General features: G+C 38.7%; 1 protein-coding gene across 9 annotated transcripts in view; it reads left to right on the forward strand.

The window, feature by feature from the left end:
• Nucleotides 1-22,826, forward strand: part of Erc1 (ELKS/RAB6-interacting/CAST family member 1) — a 365,559-nt gene that overhangs the window by 171,990 nt on the left and 170,743 nt on the right. For all 9 annotated transcript variants that reach the window (XM_057764045.1, XM_057764072.1, XM_057764063.1 and 6 more), the window contains one exon: nucleotides 6,299-6,434. In XM_057764045.1, the coding sequence (XP_057620028.1) occupies nucleotides 6,299-6,434 (136 nt within the window). The remainder of the gene's footprint in view (nucleotides 1-6,298; nucleotides 6,435-22,826) is intronic.

The raw sequence follows: 22,826 nt of genomic DNA on the forward strand, positions 1-22,826 counted from the left end.
TCACTAAACTCAGGTCATCTGTTTCTCTGGGTATCACCAACATGGTCTTGACCCCTTTGCTCATATTATCACTCCTTCTCTTGGGCTGGTCCCAGGTAGCTCGGCCCAGTGTTTCACTGTAGATCTCTGTATCTGCTTCCATCAGTTGCTGGTTGAAGGCTCTATGATGACAGTTAAGGTAGTCATCAGTCTGATTACAGGGGAAGGCCAGTTTAGGCATCCTCTCCACTGTTGCTTAGAGTCTTAGCTGGGGTCATCTTTGAGGATTCCTGGGAATTTCCTTAGTGCTATGTTTCTCGATAGCCCTTTAATGGTATGATGGTTTCTCAGAAAATTATTGAACCCGGCAATACCACTCTTGGGCATATTCCCTAAGGATGCACACATACCACAAGAGCTTTTGCTCAACGATGTTCATACCAGCATTATTCGTATTTTTTTTTTTTTTTTTTTTTTTTGGTTTTTCAAAATAGGGGTTCTCTCTGTAAATAGCCCTAGGTATTCTGGAACTCACTCACTCTGTAGACTAGACTGGGCTCAAACTCAGAGATTCACCTGCCTCTGCCTCTCAAGTACTTAGATTAAAGGTGTATGTACACCACCTCTACGGGCTTGAGACATTGTTTCTTTTTTTTTTCCCGTTTTTTCTTTTGATTTTTCGAGATAGGCTCTGCCTCTGCCTTCCAAGTGCTGGGATTAAAGTCTTATGCCACCACCACCTGACTGATAAAAAATATTTTTTAAGAAAATAAAATTATGGAGCAATTTCCCTAATGAATATGCATGCAAAAATTCTTAATTAAACCAAATTCAACAATATATTAGAAGGTTCATTTCCTGTGAACAAATTGACTTGATTCCATGGAAGAGAGAACCCAAACAGAACCACTGGCAGCCACCTAAGTTCTCACAAAGGTGCTAACAGCCAGCAAAACTAAATTGTAGGAAAGACAGCATCTTTACAAATTGTGCTGGAAAACAGGATATCCACAAGTAGAAGATTGAAATTAGATCTGTATCTTTCACTGTACACAAAAATCAACTCACAGTAGATCAGAGACCTTGATGTAAGAAAGCAAACTTCGAAACTGCTAGAGGCAGTGTAGGGAAACAGTTCCTGATGTAAGCTTGGGCAGGGGTTTCTTGAAAGGCAAAGGGAGTGTATGAACTAAAGCAAGAACTGAGAAATGGGGCTGGACAAAATTACAGAGCTCAAAGCAAAGGAGGCAATCTACAGACTGAGAAGACTGCTGCCTACCTGAGGAGAGCTCAGCCAGAGGTGCCAGGAGAGGTTAATTCTTAGTGTCTGTAAATAACTAAAAAGTAGAAGTACTCCAAACTAGTCCAGTTCGTAAATGGGTAAATTAATTAAACTTTCCTGAAAGAATTACTGGCCAGTAAGCATAAAAGGAGAAAAGTTCTTTGCGGCCCTGTAAATGGAAATCTCAAACTCTGTTGAAATCCCATGCTATCTTTATTGAAATAGTGTTATGAAAGCAAGTGCAGATAGAGTAGGAGGAAGGGAATTTTTAGTGTTGTTGATATTTCATAATATTTGTTCCTACAGATGCATTCAAGAACTACATTCTATTTTACTAATATGTATTTTGATGATTTTTTTTTATGTACTTACTATAGAAAATAACTGAAGATGGTATTTAGTGAGGCAAGAAACTTACTGAGCTCTCCTCTATTGAAGTTACTCTGTGATATACTCGGCATATATCTTTGCTCACATTCACCATACACACAAGAGAAGGCAGGGAAAGTTAATGGAGAGAAGGCCAGGTAATGGTTATTCTTAGTTTTTAGACTGTAGTAGCAATAACCACAAACCTAAGAAAGGATATTGAGAGTGAAAATAGGGAACTGTGTGGAGAATGTGCAGCACATTCCACCTTTAAGATGGCAGCTATCTCATCTGTAACAAGAGGCTAAATAACTTGTCTAGAAAAATGAAGAAAAAGAAACTCATAAAAACAAAAGCAAAGACGCCTTGTTGTCTTTAAATTTCTCCTTGTGTGAGCATGCCATCATGTGTGTGTCCTCTGTATTGCCAGAATTTTATTAAAGCTTTTGGAACTAATGAAGGCCAGTCATTTGAATGTTATGTTCAGCATTTTGAAAGTCAAAATGTGTCTTTTAAAATCACACACAAATAGGGAATAGAGCATACTTGATTATGAGCTATGGATTTTTAAATTCTTTTCTGATATAAAATTCAAAACTGTGACCTAGTTCTGTATTGTAAGGAATACTTTTTTTTTTACTTTAAGATATAATTATGCATTTTAAAAGTGCTGAAAAGTAGAGTTGGGTTTGATTGGATCAAATGTTTAGCCTGTAATATATGCTTTTAACCAAAAGCCAATCTAGTGGTTTTAAGTGGGTTCCTTACTTAGTGTGTCAGAATGCCTCCAATAACCAGGCCTTGCAGCAGACATTACTGACTGCCAGCCCCATCTGGAATAGCTCTCAGATACAAAGTGAAAGGAATCTATGCATATAGTATGTGAAAAGTCATTGATCCACCATTTCCTCTTGACTCCCTTTTCCTCAGGAAGTGCTAACTACTACTCACAGCTCCACGAAAGTGTGGAGTCTTGGGAGCTTCTTTCCTCCCATGAGATCATGGTGGACCTACTTTTTTTTTTTTTTTTTTTAAAGCCGAGTCTCTCTAAATTGACCTTGCTGCCCTTGAACTTGCTGTAGTCAGTCAGGCATTGAATTGTGATCCTCTCAGCTCAGCCTGGGACGGCAGACATGCACAGTTATTTTTTAAAGGATATATTGATATGTTTTTGCCAGGGAGGGGTTTGTTTGTAAGACAGGGTCTTACTATGTAGTAGAAACTGACCTGTAATTCACTATGTAAGGCGGGTTGGTCTCAAACCTGTGATTCATTCTTCTTTCACAGTTTCTGGGGTGATAGAATTTCAGGTGTATCCCACAACATGTGGCACTGATTTCAGCTTTCTGAAGAACTGCCATGTAGTTTCATAATGGTTATTTTGTTGGACTCTAGCGTCCAAACACCAAGGAGGAGTCGTGCCCAGAGACCACCTGACACACCACAGCCGATGCAAAAGCATGAGGATTTTATTAATTCTGTCATGACAGGGTCCCCCAGCATTCGGGAAGCTGAGGGACCCCAAATAGATGGCACAGGCTACTTTTAAAGGGGCCACAGAAGCAAGGGGGGTTGTTCTTTGACTATTCTGATTGGCTTATTCGAAAGGGCTATTACCAATAATTGACTGGAGAGCTGTTGCCAGATCAGGTGAGATAAGAGGTCATTTTGACCCTGTTTCCCAGGGGACTGAACCAAAACATACGTATATGGGTAATTGTTCAGGGTCTGAGTACATGCGAGTGTGGCTGTTAAGTCCTTGGTTCCCAGGGGAGGAGGGGAAGCACTATGGCATGGAGGCTGAGAGGATTCAGAATTGTCAAAAACGGCTTCAGGATTGTCTTAAAGTCTTACAATTTCACTCTACTGGGTTTCTTTTTTGTCCACATCTTTACCAACACTTGCTATCTGATTCTTTTTTATTACAGTCATTATAAGAGATGATACGTTGCTGGGTGGTGAGGGCACACACCTTTAACCCCAGCACTCAGGAGGCAGAGGCTGGCAGATCTCTGTGAGTTCAAGGCCAACCTGGTCTACAGAGCTAGTTCCAGGACAGCTGGGATTACACAAAGAAACCCTGTCTCAGAAATCCAAGAGAGAGTAGGGGGTGGAGAGGAAAGGATATGTTATAAGAGGTGTTGTTTTCTAGATTTGATTTGCAATTCCTTATAATGTTGAATGTTTTCATGTATAGATATAATTATTCATTTGTCTATTGAGCACTTTTCCCATATAAAAGTTGGTATTTGCTTTTCCTTGTGTAAAATATTAAGTCTTTTGCTCATTTACCACCGCCACCAAACCCCACTTTCTTTGAAATGGATCTTTTTGTGTCTTGTTTGGACTGGTTTTACAATCCTGGACTCACATGATTCTTAGACTTCAGGCTTTATATAGCTGGGGCTGTGTGTGCCATTGTCCAATATCCTTAACTAATCTTGATTTTTTTCTTGATAGTGAAATGAGTTTTTAAAATTTTTTATATTAACTCTTTATCAGGTTTATTTTCTGGTTTGTAAATGTTTTCTGCCATCTTGTCTGTAGAATTCTCTTTACTCTGTTTCACATGTACCAAGTTTTTTAGTTTGATAAAATTTCTTTGTAATGAGTATTTTTAGTATAAAAATGAATGACATATTGTTAAGGAATTCTTTATGTTATCTTCTGGTAGTTTGACAGTTTTCAGTTCATTCAAGTCTTTAATATATTTTGCTTATTCTTTTGTACATGGTATGAAAATATGGGTCCAAGCCCATTGCTCTTCATGTAGATTCAGCTTTGCACCATTGTGTTTTTTTTGTTTGTTTGTTTGTTTTGTTTTGTTTTGTTTTTTTGTTTTGTTTTTGATTTTTCGAGACAGGGTTTCTCTGTAGCTTTTGGTTCCTGCCCTGGAACTAGCTCTTGTAGACCAGGCTGGCCTCGAACTCACAGAGATCCACCTGTCTCTGCCTCCCGAGTGCTGGGATTAAGGGCGTATGCCACCACCGCCCGGCTTGCACCATTGTTGATTAAGAAACTAGTCTTTCCTCACTGTGTGTTTCTGGCACCTTTGTCAAGACTGACTCTAAATGCGCAAACTTCTTTGTATGCTGCCTATTCTGTTCTAATGATGGCGTTTCCTGCTTGTATATTATGAACACCATAATATTTTGGTTACTGTAAATTTGTAATACACATTGAAATCATAAAGTGTGAATTTTGGATTCTATAAATACAAATGTAACATAAAGCAATTAAATAAATAGCTCACAGGTTGGAAGAAAATATTTAAACAACGTATAAGAGATCTGCCATTGAGGAAAAGATGTCCTGAACAATGACAGCAGTAGAGCAGGGAAGACAGAGATGATATTAAAAGAGGTCAACACTGCTAACAAATTAGTTGCATTTTGGAACTTCAGTGGACTGGGCTGAGGATGTAGGGCAGTGGTAGAGGCTTACCTTGGCATATGTGGAGGGCTCTGGGTTTCATGTCTGAATTCCACCACACCCTTTAGAAAAGTCCTGTACTTGAGATACTGTATCTAGATAGTGCCAAGTGTTAGTTGATGTGGTGACTTGTGACATACAGCCAGTCATTCCCTAGAGAGAAATTGTTAAAAAGAGAAAAAGCTATATGATTTAGTAGTTTAGGTTCTGGACCTAACCTTTGGACAATCGCTCATAAGTCTGTCACTTTGTACCTAGTAGCATCATGTGTCATAGCCAGAAAGTTGAAAAAAATTAATTGTCCATCACCTTGAGAATGGATTAAAAGTTTTATCTATCATTTGATATTATAGTAAAAATTGAGGATATTAAAAATCCATCCCACTTTCACTGATAACTGAGTTTCAGACAACATATTGAAATTAAGTAGTAGTTTTTTGGGAAATCTTAAAAATTAGAAAATGTGCAAGCTAATGAAACAGATATATATGTGTAACAAACCTGTAGGAAATGGGCTTTCATCTTATCTCTTTGTAAATCGATCTCAGTGTGTATATGAGACTGGCCCAGAGCTTCCTGTGGAACTTCAGCTGGCCTTATACTCACAGCAGTCCTTCCTCACCCGTGCAGATACTGAGACAGTAGGCATGAATCATCATCCCTGACAAAAGGAAGGCTATTGTAAAAATAAAAATAAATGAACACATTTAGACTACCACGGTGAAGGATAGGATGATAGTGTGTTGAGACAGAGTAGCATACAGAGAACTAGGTAAGAGTTTCCTTCTGTTTCTTCTGCTAAGTTCCTAGCCATTTAAAATTTACTTTCATTTTCCTGATACAGTAGATATGATAAGATAGAATAAGAGTGCAGCAATATTTCTAGAACATACCTTAATCAGCCAACTAATATTTTAGTATGTTGATGTCAAGAGAATACTTATGTGTTTCAGGCTGAGGCTTGAATCAATTATCATTTCACACTTTCCTATGCCTTTCTTTTATTTTGTAATTTTATTGTGTGCACTAGGATACATTTTCATTGGAAAACTGCAGCATTGTTGTGTATAGTTTGTTACCTATATTGGTATATAGAAAAAAATGGAATTGTTGAAAAGAATTTGCATGAGGTACATTTCATTGCCATCCAGATACTCCTTGCCGCACAAGGCATGTAAATAAACACCTACCTCCTATGCATACATGAAAACTTTGTCTTCATTTCTCCATCACCAGGCAAGTGAAAGACCAGAATAAGAAGGTAGCAAATCTGAAGCACAAGGAGCAGGTGGAGAAGAAGAAGAGTGCACAGATGCTGGAGGAAGCCCGGAGAAGGGAGGACAGTCTCAGCGACAGCTCTCAGCAGCTGCAGGTAGAGCCCCCAGTCTGAAGGAGTAATTGCCAGGATCTGATGCTCCATTTTCTGCTGTTTGTTCTTCCTCTGTGTTCTCCTCTCTCTTCTCTTTCTAACCCTGCTTGCTGCCTTCCTCTTAGACTACCTGTTAGCAAAAAAAGAAATGACTTTTAAATAGAAAAGCAAGTTTTATTCTACAGCTATGTGAGGATACCTCAGCATAGGAAGAGTCATCTTGCATCAAGTTGATCACACTTAATTGGTAAGTTCAATTCAGTTTAATGAGTGTGTTACAATAAAGCCCCAGGATTGTCAGTACAACTGTCTGCCAATTCAGTTGATTAAAGTATGTTGGTAATTTTGGTGTGTGTGGAACTTTTTATTTCTTCCTCTTACTTTGTATTTTCCTCCTACTTTTAAAGTTTTAAAATTATTATTATATAACAGTAACTTAGTAGTTACTACTTAATGTATATAGGTTTTTTGCCTACATGTGTGTGTATCACTTTTGTGTGCCTCTCAGAGGGTATCAAATCCCCCGATACTAGAGTTACATATAACCATGAGCCACCATGTGGGTGCTGGGAATTGAACACAATACATTGGAAGATCTGCTAGTTTTCTTAATCATTGTGCCATCTTTTCAACCCCACCCCTTTTTTATTTTTGAAAGATGTGCACCACCCTTTTAATTAATTTTTTTATATGTACGGGTATTTTGGCTACATGGCTATCTATGCACCGCATTTGCATCTGGTGCCTGTGGAAGTCAAAAGAGGGCATCTTATTCTATGTAATTGGAGTTACAGATGGTTGTGAGCTGCCAAGGGAGTGCTGAGAATCAAACCCAGCTCCTCTGGAATTGAAATAAGAGGCCAATTATTCACATTAATTAACCAGGCCTAATCACAGTAGTAACAGTTATAGTGTGAAAAATGCCAGTTAGCTTCTTAGTGTTTATGTTAGGCCTAAAGCAGTTGGGGAATTCAGTGCAGAAGCACTGAAATACTGTAATGCCCAGCTTCCTAACTGACTCCGCAGAAGCTCCAATGCCATGTCTCCTATGTCTTTTGGCTGGCCCTATTTCTCGAGGCCACAATACTTCAGAAAGAAGGTATAGGTCTTAGAGTATACCAAGCATTTGCTGAACCATGTACAGCATGGTTCCTTGAAGGCAGCAGAGGTGCTGTCACTTTGCCTTTCTGAGGTATGCATAGTGTGCACTTCACAGTTCATAGCAGCAGAGCAGTGCTGTAGAGATGTGGGGAGTTGATGTCTGAAGCTGTGTTAGGATTCACACTACCTCCATTCTAGATGTAAAAGTTTTTCTGGTGAGCGTTCTTTTGCTTCTCTTTATTCCACCTTTTGAAAGTGTGCCTTATCATATTTGACAAAGTTTCATTTTGCAATTTTCTCTTCTTAACTACAGTTCTTTTCCAAATGTGAACCTGATGGGTGGAAAGTATTCATTTAGGGGAATTTCTTTTACTGCCACTGACCCTGAGTAGTTCAGAATAATTTTTTTTTAACTTAAAATATTCATTGACCTATTTCCTTAGCACTTGTGTTTGATTGTGGGAGGAACTGTTTTCTGGGTAGGGAATATAAGATGGAGAAATGCAGGTATTGCTGTTTTTTTGACTGTGGATGCAGCTTGAGCAGCTGTTTGGTTTCTGCTGCCTTGACTTGTCTATCTGGTATACTGTACCTTGAGCTATGAACCAGGATGAACTGTTTCTCCGTCGTGCTGCGTTTGTTGGGTGTTTAGTTACAGCACCAGGCGAGGAAGCAAGGGCTGCAGAGCACAGAAACGAACAGGCTACTGTGATAGTTCACTGGCCAAGGGATGGTGTTGGACACTAAATTTAGGAAGGGCCCCTCAAAAAGATCACCCAGACATTAAAGAAGAGCTGAAAGAGACAAACACTGGAGGAAATGAGTTTAAACTAAGTGTCATTTGTAGGTGAAAACTGTGTGTGTTTAGAATGTAGTAAACAAGATAGAGAGTGGGTAACTGTAGATCAGACTGTGAAGGACTTAGTGACCACAGCAGGTTTCAATGAAAAGATAACAGAATGTGGTTTGTATTTTGATAGCATTGGGGTAAAAGGAATGACGGGAAGAAGACAAGTTATGGTGACAAAAGTGTTTGTTTTACAGATATTTACTTCAGTATATGCAGTATTGTGGACAGACATGGGAATAGGGTAGAAGACAGAACAAATCCTTCCGTGGAGCTCACATTCTAGAAGGGCCTGTATTATAATAATGGAAAGGAGAGTGGTTAATAGAAGGCCAATATGGAAAGAGAACACTGTGCATTTGAGGGATGAGTACTAAGAGGGAGAGTCATTCATTCCTAGGTTCCTGGCCCAGGTAGTTGAATATAAAATGGTAGTAAATAAGATGAGAGAGCCTGATGATGATGGCTATTGGAGTTGCCTGGAGAAAAGAACACGTCCATGTTCAACAGGTACAGTGTCCATGAAATAGCCCATGAGAGATCGCAATCAAAGAATTTGATGTAGGAGGTTTATAGTTGGAGAAATCTGGAAGTTAATTTTTAAAATGATCTTTAAAATTATATCATAAGAAGCAATGATTCAGCCGGGCGGTGGTGGCGCACGCCTTTAATCCCAGCACTCAGGAGGCAGAGGCAGGCGGATCTCTGTGAGTTCGAGACCAGCCTGGTCTACAAGAGCTAGTTCCAGGACAGGCTCCAAAACCACAAAGAAACCCTGTCTCGAAAAACCAAAAAAAAAAAAAAAAAAAAAAAAAAAAGAAGCAATGATTCCATCTCTAAATAAAATATAAGCAGAAGTATGTGAGGTTTGAGCTGAACCTTTAGGATTGTGTCCAGGTGAGCTAGAGTAGATGGAAATGATGCTGCGAGCTGAGTGACTTGAGGCTGGTTTTGTCGGGAGAGGGAAAGGAGAGCACTGCAGAGTGGAAGCAGAAGACAGTCTTAGAACAGGAAACAGAAGCTTCCCACCTCACACACCACAACCTACTCGACTTTGGTGGAATCTCCAGGATATAACTACGTTGAGTGCTGATGAACATCAGTATATACATTGTTTGCTACTGTCAAGATGCTGAGATGAGAGGCAGCCTAGCTGAGTGGTCTACGAGAGTGGGGGTGATTTCAGAGATCAGAAGAGGAAGCAGGCTCTCCCAAAGCTTGAATTACAGATGACTGTGAACTGCCTAGTGTGGGTGCTGGGATCTTAACTCAGGTCCTGTGTAAGAGCAGTATGTGCTCTTAACCACTGAGAAATCTCTGTAGCCTCTGTTGTTTTCTTGACCTGGGGTGGTAGTATGGCTTCTTAGATCTAGGTCCTTGCTTGTCCAGTTTTTCTGTTATATCGTTACCAAAATTCATTGTCCTTGAAAGAACTTTGGAATATCTTAAATATATATTATTATGCCATGAATTGAAGCATGGTTAATAAAAACTCAAAGAGAAGCCGGGCAGTGGTGTCGCATGCCTTTAATCCCAGGCAGAGGCAGGCAGATCTCTGAGTTCGAGGCCAGCCTGGTCTACAAGAGGTAGTTCCAGGACAGGAACCAAAAACTACGGAGAAACCCTGTCTCGAAAATTCAAAACAAAACAAAACAAAAAAAAAAACTCAAAGAGAGAAATTAAGGTTCAACTGATGTTCTGAAAAAGCAAAACAGCCAGCTACTGACTCTTACCTCAATCTCAGTCTGAAATGGTGATTGTGTCTCCCGGAATCTCAGAATGAGACTGTGTGTTGAGAGCTGTTTCCTCTCATTTTATAATCCTCTCTAGGGCTTGGATTAAAGACACACATCACCCAATTTCTATCAGCTAGTGTGGCTACTAGGATTAAAGGTGTGTGTCATTATGGCTTCTGGGATTAAAGGTGTGTGTCATTATGGCTTCTGGGATTAAAGGTGTGTGTCATTATGGCTTCTGGGATTAAAGGTGTGTGTCATTGTGGCTACTAGGATTAAAGTTGTGTTTTACCATAACCTGGTCTGCAAGGCTAAACAGTGGGACTGTTTTACTCTCAGATCTTCATGAAGTTTTTATTTATTAAAATATAATTGAAATGCTGCTACAATGAATATTTAAATTTTTTTAAAAATATTACCCATCGCATTGAACTGTTTTGCAATTTCAGTTGCTATTCACTAATACAGGACTTGAGTAATAAAGAAAAGTGATGTTCTTGTTAGTTATTAGTTGTTCTGTTAAGTTCTTTCATTTCTCCTTCCTTCCTTCCTTCCTTCCTTCCTTCCTTCCTTCCTTCCTTCCTTCCTTCCTTCCTCCCTTCCTCCCTTCCTCCTTTCCTTCCTTCCTTCCTTCCTTCCTAGTGGTATGTTATTTTTTTTAATAAACAAAGCTTGCCTGCAGATCATCAACCACACTAGTCAGCTATACAGGCCAGGCAGTGGTGACACACACATCTTTAATCTCAGCAGCAACACTAGTTAGTCATAGAGGCCAGGTGGTGGTGCTGCATGCCCTTAATCCCAGCACTAGAGAGGAATATAAAACTGGAAGAGACAGGTTGTATGCTCAGTTTCATCCTGAGATTCTTGGTGGCAGGGTCACTCATTTCAGTTTGAGGTAAAAGTAAGAGCAGGCCACTTTGCTTTTCTGATTTTCAGCGTGGACCCCCAATATCTGTCTCTGGCTTTTTATTGTCCTTTTGTCTGTCCTCCCTCCCTTCCTCTCCTCCCCTTCTTATACAGGAATTTAGCTTCATTTCAGTTCAGTTCTGAAGCATTTTTTCTAAGCCATAGTTTAACTTAAACTTGATGATTCACATTTCATGCAGGCTGTTAGGTGTCTTTGGTAAACAATTACTGAGTACTTTTTATGCAACAATTGTGCTTAGGGTTGGAAGGACATGGTGATAATAAAAAATAGTATTTCTTTTTTATGTTTATTGCAAATGTTTTGGTGTAGAATATGTCAAAAGATGTGGTTTAGTACAATTACAATAATTCTAGTTATAGTAATTGCTATGTGAAATTGCCATATTTTAGTGAAACTGTATTTGTAACCATAGATGATATGGATATTTCATCTTAAATATGGACAGTAATAACAGAGAAAACATTCTAACATTTCTGGAAGCATTTCTGTTCTAAGATTTATGTAAGTTTCGTGAATTTTTTTTTATTATTTAATGTGTGTAGGTGTTTGGACTACCTGTATGTCTGTGCACCAGAAGAGTGTACTGGATTCCCCAGAACTGGAGTTGTACATAGTTGTCATATACCATGTGGGTGCTGGGAATCAAAACCTAGTCTTAACTGCTGAGCCATCTCTCTAGCCTCATCTCATGAATTAGAAGGAAATTGATTAAGTTTACATGAGCACTTGTAACCAGTTTGAACCAAACTGTTAAAAGGGTTAATACAGAAATGAAAAACAATAAAAAAGCAATAAACTCAATATTGTGGTCATAAAAGTATGAAATCACAGATAAACAGATCAGCAAACAATGACACAGTTGCAAGAAAATAATTATGAGTAGATAGAACACAGTTAACATTAGAGTGCATGGACAGATAGAACATAGTTACATTTAGTGCTTGGATGGATATAACGCAGTTACATTAGAGTGCACGGACGTATAGAAAATAGTTACATTAGAGTGTACCGACATATAAAAAATAGTTACATTAGAGTGTACGGACATATAGAAAATAGTTACATTAGAGTGCACAGACATATAGAAAACAGTTACATTAGAGTGCACGGACAGCTAGAACATACATAGTTACATTAGAGTGCACGGACAGCTAGAACATACATAGTTACATTAGAGTGCACGGACAGTTAGAACATACATAGTTACATTAGAGTGCACGGACAGCTAGAACATACATAGTTACATTAGAGTGCACGGACATATAGAAAACAGTTACATTAGAGTGCACGGACAGCTAGAACACACTCTAATGTAATAATTACATTAGAGTGCGTGGATGGATAGAACATAGTTACATTAGAGTACATGGATGATAGAGCACAGTTACATAGGAGTACACTGACGGATAGAACACAGTTACATTAGAGTACATGGACGATTAGAACATAGTTACATTAGAGTACATGGACGGATAGAACACCATTACATTAGAATACATGGACGATTAGAACACCGTTACTTTAGAATACACAGACGAATACAACACAGTTACATTAGCATACATGGGTGGGTAGAACACAGTTAACGTTAGAGTACATGGATGGATAGAACACAGTTACATTAGAGTACATGGATGGATAGAACACAGTTACATTAGAGTGCACAGATGGATAGAACATAGTTACATTAGAGTGCATGCACGGATATAAAATAGTTACATTAGAATGCAGGGATGGATAGAACATAGTTACCTTAGAGTTCATGGACAGATAAAACATAGTTACATTAGAATTTATGAACAGATTGAACATAGTTACACTAGAGTGCATGGGTGGATAGAACATAGTTACATTAGACTGCATTAGAGAAACAACGGACATAACTGTCATAGGGAATACAAAGAGCTCAGTAGTAAAGCTTGTACAGACTTAGACTCACATCTTTTCTTGTTTTAAGAACTGATCAACATTGAAGGAAGATCTTACAAATAAAATTTCTAAATGGCTAAAGTTGGAAAAACGTGGTCTGTAGGTTAACAGAACAGGGTCATCTAAAAATTAGCAAAATCAAAAGAATCCTGATATGACTTAGGAAACCTCAGAATTGCATTTTAATTCAGGTTTTGTTAAGTGTAGATCATATCAGGATCAGTTCTTCCTCAAAGCTTTCTCTTAAAAGAAGCGATAACAATATTTCACTTTGCTTAAGAAATTTGTTCCAATTGGCAACATCTAGAGATAAGTAAATGGGGAAAATGTAACTCAAAAGAAATAAAGGCAGGGACACTGAAGTTTCCCTTGTGGTGAGAGAGCAAAGATGGAGACAGATAGATGAAACCAGGGGGTTGAGAAAAGTTTGGTCCTTTGGGATTGTCTTCGGTTTTAATACAGTCTACCAGAATTTCTTTCTGATTTCCTATTTTTCAGTATCTTTCTTCAGTTCTGATAATAATTTGTAAAACTATCTTATTAATCTCTTGGAAGTTAGCAATATTATCATTTCTTCTCTTAACTACTTGGAAATTTCACTCAAATAGGCAGCACATTTATTTTCTAAGGTCAGTTGTCTAGAACTTCTGCTTTAGGATGCAAACATATCCAACTTGGAAATGCCCAATGTTCCCCATTTTCTTTTCTAATATTTACAAATTAAATTACTGTAATTGTCACACATTAAAAACTGGAGTACCAAATAATGTTTTGTTTTTTTCTCCCAGCTATTTCCCCTTTCTTGAATTTCTTTTCCCTATTTTAGTAAATTTTCTCTTCCCAGAAAATGTCAGCCTTCTCTTCTGGCTGTATTGTGTTTGCTTAATGGAGTTGCTTTCTCATGCCCCTCCCCATTGTGTGCTGCTTTATGGGAGTAGCTCTTTCATATCCCCCTCCATCCCCCACAAGTTGGTTCTTTCCACAGTGTCTGGTACATACCTTTCCATTTGTAAAAGCACGAGAGAAGTCAAAGACCCTGAATGTTCACCCTTTATTTCTGCTTGCCTGGCCACGGTAGATAGCATGTTTCTCCAGCCCAGAAACAGGCTATGTTGTTCTACTCCCAAGAGTTAGTTTGAACGTCCTGGGAAAATCATAGTAGCACTTTTGCCCTGTTGTTCTGAAAGGAGCAGGGAGATTTAATGTCTAATGCCTGTTTGTGATCAAGTATTTTTTAGAATTGCCAAATTAAAAGGGGAAGGGTCTATAAACAAGAGAAACCAGACAGAAAATATGTTGTTAGATAATGAAGTGGCAGGAGGAAGAGTCCAAATGCTGATGACAATGCTTTAGTCCATGGCTGTGTGCAGGCAGACATGGTGCTGGAGGAGGAGTGGAAAGTTCTGCATCTTGATCTGCAGGCAGCAGCAGGACTGAATATAGCTTAAGCAAAGGAGACCTCAAAGCCCATCCCCACAGTGACACTTTCTCCAACAAGGCCACACCTACTATAACAAAGCCAGACCCCCAATCCTTCTCAAATAGTGTCAATCCCTATGAGGGTTGTTTTGTTTTGTTTTGTTTTCCAAACCACCACACATGCTGTCTTACAGTTTATAGAAGGCAAGGAGACAAAGGCTAGAACAAATAAATTTATTTGTGAGACAGCCTTGGTGGCAGGGAAGTGAGGAAAGTGGAGGTTGGGAAATGTGGGTAACAACTTGCCTTTTTTCTTGGTTGTTGAAATAATTGAAAAAAGAAAGCTTCCAATGGAGGAAAATGATGTCTAAGATTCTCCCATTTTTGAAAGAAAGGAATCTGGGGTTTTCTGTGGAATGTAAAACTGACTCATTCTGGATTATTGCTTCTTGGTCCATTCTTTTTATAATGGGAAACTTTTATATCTTTGTGTTGGTCAGTTTCAACTAATGTTTCACATGCCTGTCAAACATGTTCATATTGCAATTGTAAACAAAGGTAACAGTTTATTAGTTTGGAAGGGGGCACAAGTACCTCTTTGGAATATCTCTTTTCCTGCTGCTTGCCAGGGCTTCAGCATAGCATCAGGAATTAAAGTCTAGACTCGAGGGATCAGCATTACTGAGTTGTGAAAGGAAATTACTAAAGGATCTAACACTCCTATTGTTTTAAAAAAAATTTTATTGAGCTATATATTTCTCTCCACTCTCCTTCCTTTCTCTCCCCTTCCTTTCTCCCCTCTCCCATGGTCTCCATGCTCCCAGTTTACTCAGGAGATCTTGTTTTTTTCTACTTCCCATGTAGATTATTAGATCCATGTACATCTCTCTTAGGGTCCTCTTTGTTGTCTAGGTTCTCTGGGATTGTGAATTGTAGGCTGGTTTTTCTTTGCTTTATGTCTAAAAGCCACTTATGAGTAAGTACATATGATATTTGGCTTTCTGGGTCTGGGTTACCTTACTCAATATGATATTTTATAGATCCATCAATTTGCCCATAAATTTCAAGATGTCATTTTTTTTCTGCTGTGTAGTACTCCATTGTATAAATGTACTAATTTTCCTTATCCATTCTTCTGTTGAGAGGCATTTAGGTTGTTTCCAGGTTCTGGCTATGACAAACAATGCTGCTATTAACATAGTTGAGCACATGTCCTTGTGGTACAATTGAGCATCCTTTGGATATATTCCCAAAAGTGGTATCACTAGGTCTTGACGTAGGTTGTTTCATAATTTTCTGAGAAATTGCCATACTGCTATCCAAAGGGGCTGTACCATCTTGCATTCCCACCAGCAGTAGAGGAGTGTTCCCTTTACCTCACAATCTCTCCAGCATAAGTTGTCATCAGTGTTTTTGATCTTGGCCATTCCTACAGGTGTAAGATGGAATCTCAGAGTTATTTTGATTTGCATTTCTCTGATAGCTAAGAATGTTGAGCATTTCTTTAAGTGTCTTTCAGCAATTTTAGATTCCTCTGTTGAGTGTTCTCTGTTTAGGTCTGTATTTCATATTTTTATTGGATTATTTGTTTGTTTGTTGACCAATTTCTTGAGTTCTTTGTATGTTTTGGAGATCAGCCCTTTGTCCGATGTAGGGTTTGTGAAGATCTTTTCCCATTCTGTAGGCTGTCATTTTCTCTTGTTGACCATGTCCTTTGCTTTACAGAAGCTTTTCGGTTTCAGGAGGTTCCATTTATTAATTGTTTCTCTCAGTGTCTGTACTACTGAGGTTATATGTAGGAAGTAGTCTCCTGTGCCAATGCATTCAAGTGTACTTCCCACTTTCTCTTCTATCAGGTTCAGTGTGGTGGTTTTATGTTGAGGTCTTTGGTCCATTTGGACTTGAGTTTTGTGCATGGTGATAGATATGGGTCTATTTTCATTCTTCTACATGTTGATATCCCGTTATGCCAACACCATTTGTTGGATACGCTTCTTTTTTCCATTTGATATTTTTTGCTTCTTTGTCAAAAATCAGGTGTTCATAGGTGTGTTGGATTGATATCCGGGTCTTGGATTCGGTTCTTTTTTTTTTTTCGGTCCTCCTGTTTTTATGCCAGTACCAGACTGTTTTCAGTACTGTAGCTCTGTAGTAGAATCTGAAGTCAGAGATTGTGATGCCTCCGGATGTTCTTTTATTGTACAGCATTGGTTTGGTTAGCCTGGGTCTTTTGCTTTTGCGTATAAAGTTGAGTATTGCTCTTTTGAGTTCTGTGAAGAATTTTGCTGGGATTCTGATGGGCATTCCATTGAATCTGTAGATTGCTTTTGGTAAGATTGCCATTTTTTTAAATATTTATTTATTATTTATTATGTATACAATAGTCTATCTGTGTGTATGCCGAAGGCCAGAAGAGGGCACCAGACCTCATTACAGATGGTTGCGAGCCACCATGTGGTTGCTGGGAATTGAACTCAGGAACTTTGGAAGAGCAGGCAATGCTCTTAACCACTGAGCCATCTCTCCAGCCCCAAGATTGCCATTTTTGCTTTGTTAGTTCTACCTACCCAAGAGCATGGGAGAACCTTCCATTTTCTGGTGTCTTCTTCAATTCCTTTCTTCAAATATTTAAAGTTCTTATCATATAGGTTTTCCACTTGTTTGATTAGAGATACTACAAGATATTGTGTGTTATTTGTGGCTGTGTGAAGGGTTAGGTTTCTCTGATTTCTCAGCCCATTTATCATCTGTATAAAGGAGGGCTACTGATTTTTTTTTAGTTAATCCTATATCCTGCTACATTACTGAAGGTGTTTATGAGTTGTAGAAGTTCCTTGGTAGAATTTTTGGGGTTGCTTATGTAAACTAGCATATCATCAGCAAATAGAGTTTGACTTCTTTTTTGATTTGTATCCCCTTGATCTCCTTTTGTTGTCTTATTGCTCTAGCTAGAACTTCAAGAACTATATTAAATAGATAAGGCGAGAGTGGACAACCTTGTCTTGTTGCTAATTTTATTGGAATCACTTTAAATTTCTCTCCATTTGGTTTGATGTTGGCTGTTGGCTTGCTATATATTGCCTTTATTATGTTTAGGTATGTTCCCTGTATTCCTGCTCTCTCTGGATCTTTATCATGAAGGGATCTAACACTCCTATTTACTTGCCCAAGTGCACTTCCACACTTCCAGTTAAGATGCCACAGACTTTGACTTAATCATTTTTTAACATGGAACCTTTTTTTTAGGAGATGAGAAATTTATTGCTAGCTTCCAACTTCCCTTTCCCGTCTCTCATGGTCGCACATTTATGTCTTACTCTGTAAGTGTTCTTATTACCTTTGCTAAGTAAATGTAGTTTGCAAAGTAGGCTAATTTAGTGCTAGGAACCAGTTGTTTTAGTTCTGATGAATAAGTAATACCAATTGAAGTTAAACTGCAGATACTACTCTCATTTTAAGAGTTTCTAAGTATTAAAGGATGGTAAAAACATGTTCTTTCATATTCTCAAATAGCTGTTAAGTTCTTGTGTATGTCACACGGTACTTTTTCCACATTCCCTTATTCTTCTAGGTTACCAATTTAATAATTATTGATACTAATAATTATTTGTATCTAACTCCATGCTTGGAATGTACCTCAGCTTAGTGGTAGAATACTTCCCTAGCACATGTGAGGACCTGGTTACAAACAGCCTCACAAAATAGGTAAACAACAGTAATAAATTGATTACTTCCCCATATTAGCCCACATATTTTTTTTTTATTTTTTTTTTCTTGATTTTCAAGACAGGGTTTCTCTGTAGCTTTTTGGTTCCTGTCCTGGAACTAGCTCTTGTAGACCAGGCTGGCCTCGAACTCACAGAGATCCGCCTGCCTCTGCCTCCGAGTGCTGGGATTAAAGGTGTGCGCCACCACCGCCCGGCTGCCCACATATTTTCTTTGTTTTTTGTTTGTTTGTTTGTTTGTTTGATTGATTTTTGAGACAGGGTTTCTCTGGAGCTTTTTGGTTCATGTCCTGGAACTAGCTCTTCTAGACCAGGCTGGCCTCGAATGTATTTTTATTTTTAATAAAGAAATAATCATTGTTTCTGTTTAGATGGCATAATATGATATTTACTAAATGTATATGTTGTAGAGTAATGCTCATTTTCACATTCTTACTTATTTGTACTAAGAACATTTAAAAGTACCTTTTTGCAATTTTAAATTGGGTATGATGGCCCATTACTAGAATCTCAGCACCCTACACAAAGGTAGCCGAGGTCACAGGGTTGAGAGTTTGAGGGCACCCTGAGGTTATACCAGAAGTACATCCTCATACTGTGGTAACCATTTTCTAGTTGAGCTCCAAATCACCTCCAGTTTCTGGCATTCATGTCAGGGTTGGTACCAGGGTTGTGCTGTGTGAATAGTAGAGGAAGTCAGAAGAGATGATGTGTGACTTCTGACTCAGGTTATAGTAAGATGTAACAGACACATGGGATTGATTAACGTGGCTTACAGGCAAGTTATGGTCTGGTATCTCTTGAGTCCAGAGTTGTTCAGTCCATGAGGCAGATATCTCAGCTGGTCTTCAGTCTACATTAGAATCCTGAAGAAGTAGGTTCTGGTACCAACAAGGGAATGCCTCAACAATAGGGTTGATGAACTTGCATGAGAGTAAGGCAAGCAAGCAAAAAGCAAATGCTTCCTTCTTTATGAAGGTGTGGCCTAGTCTTAAGGTGGGTTTTCCCACTCAAATGCTCAATCAAGAAAATACTTTACAGGCATGTCCAACTACTTGTGTTTTAGAATTCCAGCTCTAGTCACGTTGATAATCACAATAGATACCTTAAATTTTATAGGACCATGGGTGAGTGACGTTTAGCATCAATGATGGGGGAAGATAAAACTAATAGAAGTATCCACCCTTACCATTGTCTAACCTGAGATTCTTCCTGGCTAGATTTGTCTAGATTTAGTATGATCAACTGCTTGGAAGCCTATACCCATAATTAGTTTGGGTAGGCCTGCAAATGGAGACAATTAGCCTAAAAATCTTAATAAGGACTCCCCTCCTAATAAGAAATCAAGTTTTAGGATAATATAATACATGAAGCTTTCTGCTTATTTGTGATTTGAAGCTTCACAGTTCCCTTTAAGTGATTAAAAATCCATATTACACTTCTCAGTTTAGATGGGAGGCAAACATTGTAGTTCTCAGGGTGAGTTTCTCTTTGTAAAGCTGTCTATTAGGCACCCATGTTAGAAAAGACACATTATAATTTTTTTTATGCACAAAACTCAACTCCAAATGGATTAAAGACCTCAATATCAATCTGAACACACTGAACCTGATAGAAGAAAAAGTGGGAAGTACTCTACAACATATGGGTACAGGAGATCACTTCCTACGTATATCCCCAGCAGCACAGACATTAAGGACAACATTGAATAAATGGGACCTTCTGAAACTGAGAAGCTTCTGTAAAGCAAAGGACACTTGTCACTAAGACAAAAAGGCAACCCACTGACTGGGAGAAGATCTTCACTAACCCTGCAACAGACAAAGGTCTGATCTCCAAAATATATAAAGAACTCAAGAAACTAGACTTTAAAATGCTAATTAACCCAATTAAAAAATGGGGCACTGAACTGAACAGAAAATTCTCAACAGAAGAAATTCAAATGGCCAAAAAACACTTAAGGTCATACTCAACCTCCTTAGCGATAAGGGAAATGCAAATTAAAACAACTTTAAGATACCATCTTACACCTGTCAGAATGGCTAAGATCAAAAACACCAATGATAGCCTTTGCTGGAGAGGTTGTGGAGGAAGAGGCACACTCATCCATTGCTGGTGGGAATGCAAACTTGTGCAACCACTTTGGAAATCAGTGTGGCGATTTCTCAGGAAATTTGGGATCAACTTACCCCAAGATCTAGTAATACCACTCTTGGGAATATACCCAAGAGATGCCCTATCATATGATAAAAGCATTTGTTCAACTATGTTCATAGCAGCATTGTTTGTAATAGCCAGAACCTGGAAACAACCTAGATGCCCTTCAATGGAAGAATGGATGAAGAAAGTATGGAATATATACATATTAGAGTACTACTCAGCGGTAAAAAACAATGACACATTATAATTTACCACATAATAGTCTTGTAATCTAAAAAATACAGAGCATATAAAACAAGAAAACCTAAAAGAACCTGGAAGGAGATGGCACCAGCCTGTTCTTTCCCTTAGTCTGTCTGTGTCATTGTATGGCAAAAGTAGAGACAAAGCAAGGTGGTACCCAGGACTTGGTAGGGCAAACATAAAATAAATAAATAAAAAATAAAAAAAAATTTAAAAAGTGGTACTTACTTATTTGGGCCTTTCCATCATTGAAACTTTCCATCATTGCTGATCCAAAAGTGTTTCACCAGGTACCCTGGGAGTCACTGCAATGAGGAGAGATACAAGTTTCTCTTCAGGGCGGGGGGGGGGGGGGGGGATCACTTTAGTTGGGTTTGAAATCCCAGACAAGCTTCTTAGCAATAATTAATGAATGGTCTTGGTGTCCCCCAAAGGAACACAAAAAGCAAATGTATGTAGCACGTATTCTAATTGGTTTTAATAAATAAAACCCGGAGTCAAATATTAGGGGTTGAAAGCTGAAGGATCAGAGAAGCAGTGCAACCAGTCACTAGAGTGACCTTTTACCTCCACCACTGCTCAGACAGAAGGGTGATCCTGTCCTCACACTGCAGGGGCAATCCTTGGACTGCACTGAGTTCCTGTCTCCTGCTTTATATTCCCCCTTGCCCAGCCATATTACTCCAGTCTCCACCTCCCTAGTGCTGAGAGATTCAAGTTATGGGATCCCAAGTGTTGGAATCACATTTATTTGAGCTGTTTCTCTTTTAGACAGGTTCAATCTTGTGTAGCCCATGGTGGCCTTGAACTCACAGAGATTCCTTATCTCCTGGAATTTTGGTGTGTGACCCTGCTCCCTGGCCTCTAGTTCTAGTGGCTTAGCTCTGCACTCAGATCTTCAGGCAAACTTTTTATTTGTTAAAACACAAACAGAATATCACTACAAATGTATTATAGCAAAAATATACTTTTGCAAAATGGTTACCCAAGAACCCAATCTGGGCTGGCAACACAGACTACCTTATTTCTTTTATCCCTGATTCTGTGTGGTGACTGCGACTCATCCCGTTGGTGGGTGCTTGACTTCACAATCTGATACAATTAGCTAACCTTACCCATAAAGCAGGGGCAAGGTTCAGGAAATAAGAATCCGTGCTAAGTTAACTACCTTAGATTAAAACAAGACAAGGCAAAAATATATCTCTCATATAACTGCCATCATATACTCTACTTCTGTGAAGTCAACTTTTTAGATACTGTATATTCAGTTTACCTTTTTGTTTTGTTTTGTTTTGTTTGTTTGTTTTTGTTTTTCGAGACAGGGTTTCTCTGTGGCTTTGGAGCCTGTCCTGGAACTAGCTCTGTAGACCAGGCTGGTCTCGAACTCACAGAGATCCACCTGCCTCTGCCTCCCGAGTGCTGGGATTAAAGGCGTGCGCCACCATCGTCCGGCTCAGTTTACCTTTTTGTGCGTAGCCCATTTCAGTTAACCCAATGTCTCTGTGGTCATCTTCATTATGGAAAATAAAGGAATTTCTCTCCTCTCTCTCCTCTCTCTCTCTCTCTCTCTCTCTCTCTCTCTCTCTCTCTCTCTCTCTCTCTCTCTGTGTATGTGTGTGGTTTGATAGTATTACCACATTTTATTTTTTTATAAGGAAAAAATTGAACTTAAAGACAATTTTAAAAGACTTTTTAAAAGATACTTGCCATTGTCTGTACTAGGGAGGCAGAGAAGAGGAAAATAGGAACCATGCTATTTGAGTTAGGCTGCCATGGAAAACTTTTTTAACTTTAAAATTATTTTTGTTGTTGTTGTCCATGTATGTATGATCAGGAGAGACATTTGTGACATACCTTGTACCTGTATGGAAGTCAGCAGACAACTTTGTGGATCTAGTTCTTTCTTTCTACCTTTATGTGAGTTATAGGGAATTGAACTCAAGTTGTCTTAGCTTTACTAGTTGAGTCATTTCCTTGGCATGAAGGTAGCATTCCTCTGTTGATTGACACGTTGATCCTGTCTCTTGACTATTGTTTAGCCATATGCCATTATGTGGGTCCATAGTAAAGCAGGTCTAATAGATGTTTCTCCAATCTACCAATTTCCTTTCATGTAAATATACAGGAGTAGTATTGCTGAGTCATATAGTAGTTCAGTTTTTAATCTTATGAAGAACCGCCATCTGTTTGCCATATGTATAAGAGACAATGTCCCTGTTTACATCCTCATGAGTACTCCTTATCTTTCTTACAGTGATCTAAAAGGAGCAAGTTATCTCTTTGTGGTTTCTAATTATATTTCTC

The sequence above is a fragment of the Chionomys nivalis genome, chromosome 1, assembly GCF_950005125.1.
Source record: "Chionomys nivalis chromosome 1, mChiNiv1.1, whole genome shotgun sequence".
Classification (NCBI taxonomy): domain Eukaryota; kingdom Metazoa; phylum Chordata; class Mammalia; order Rodentia; family Cricetidae; genus Chionomys; species Chionomys nivalis.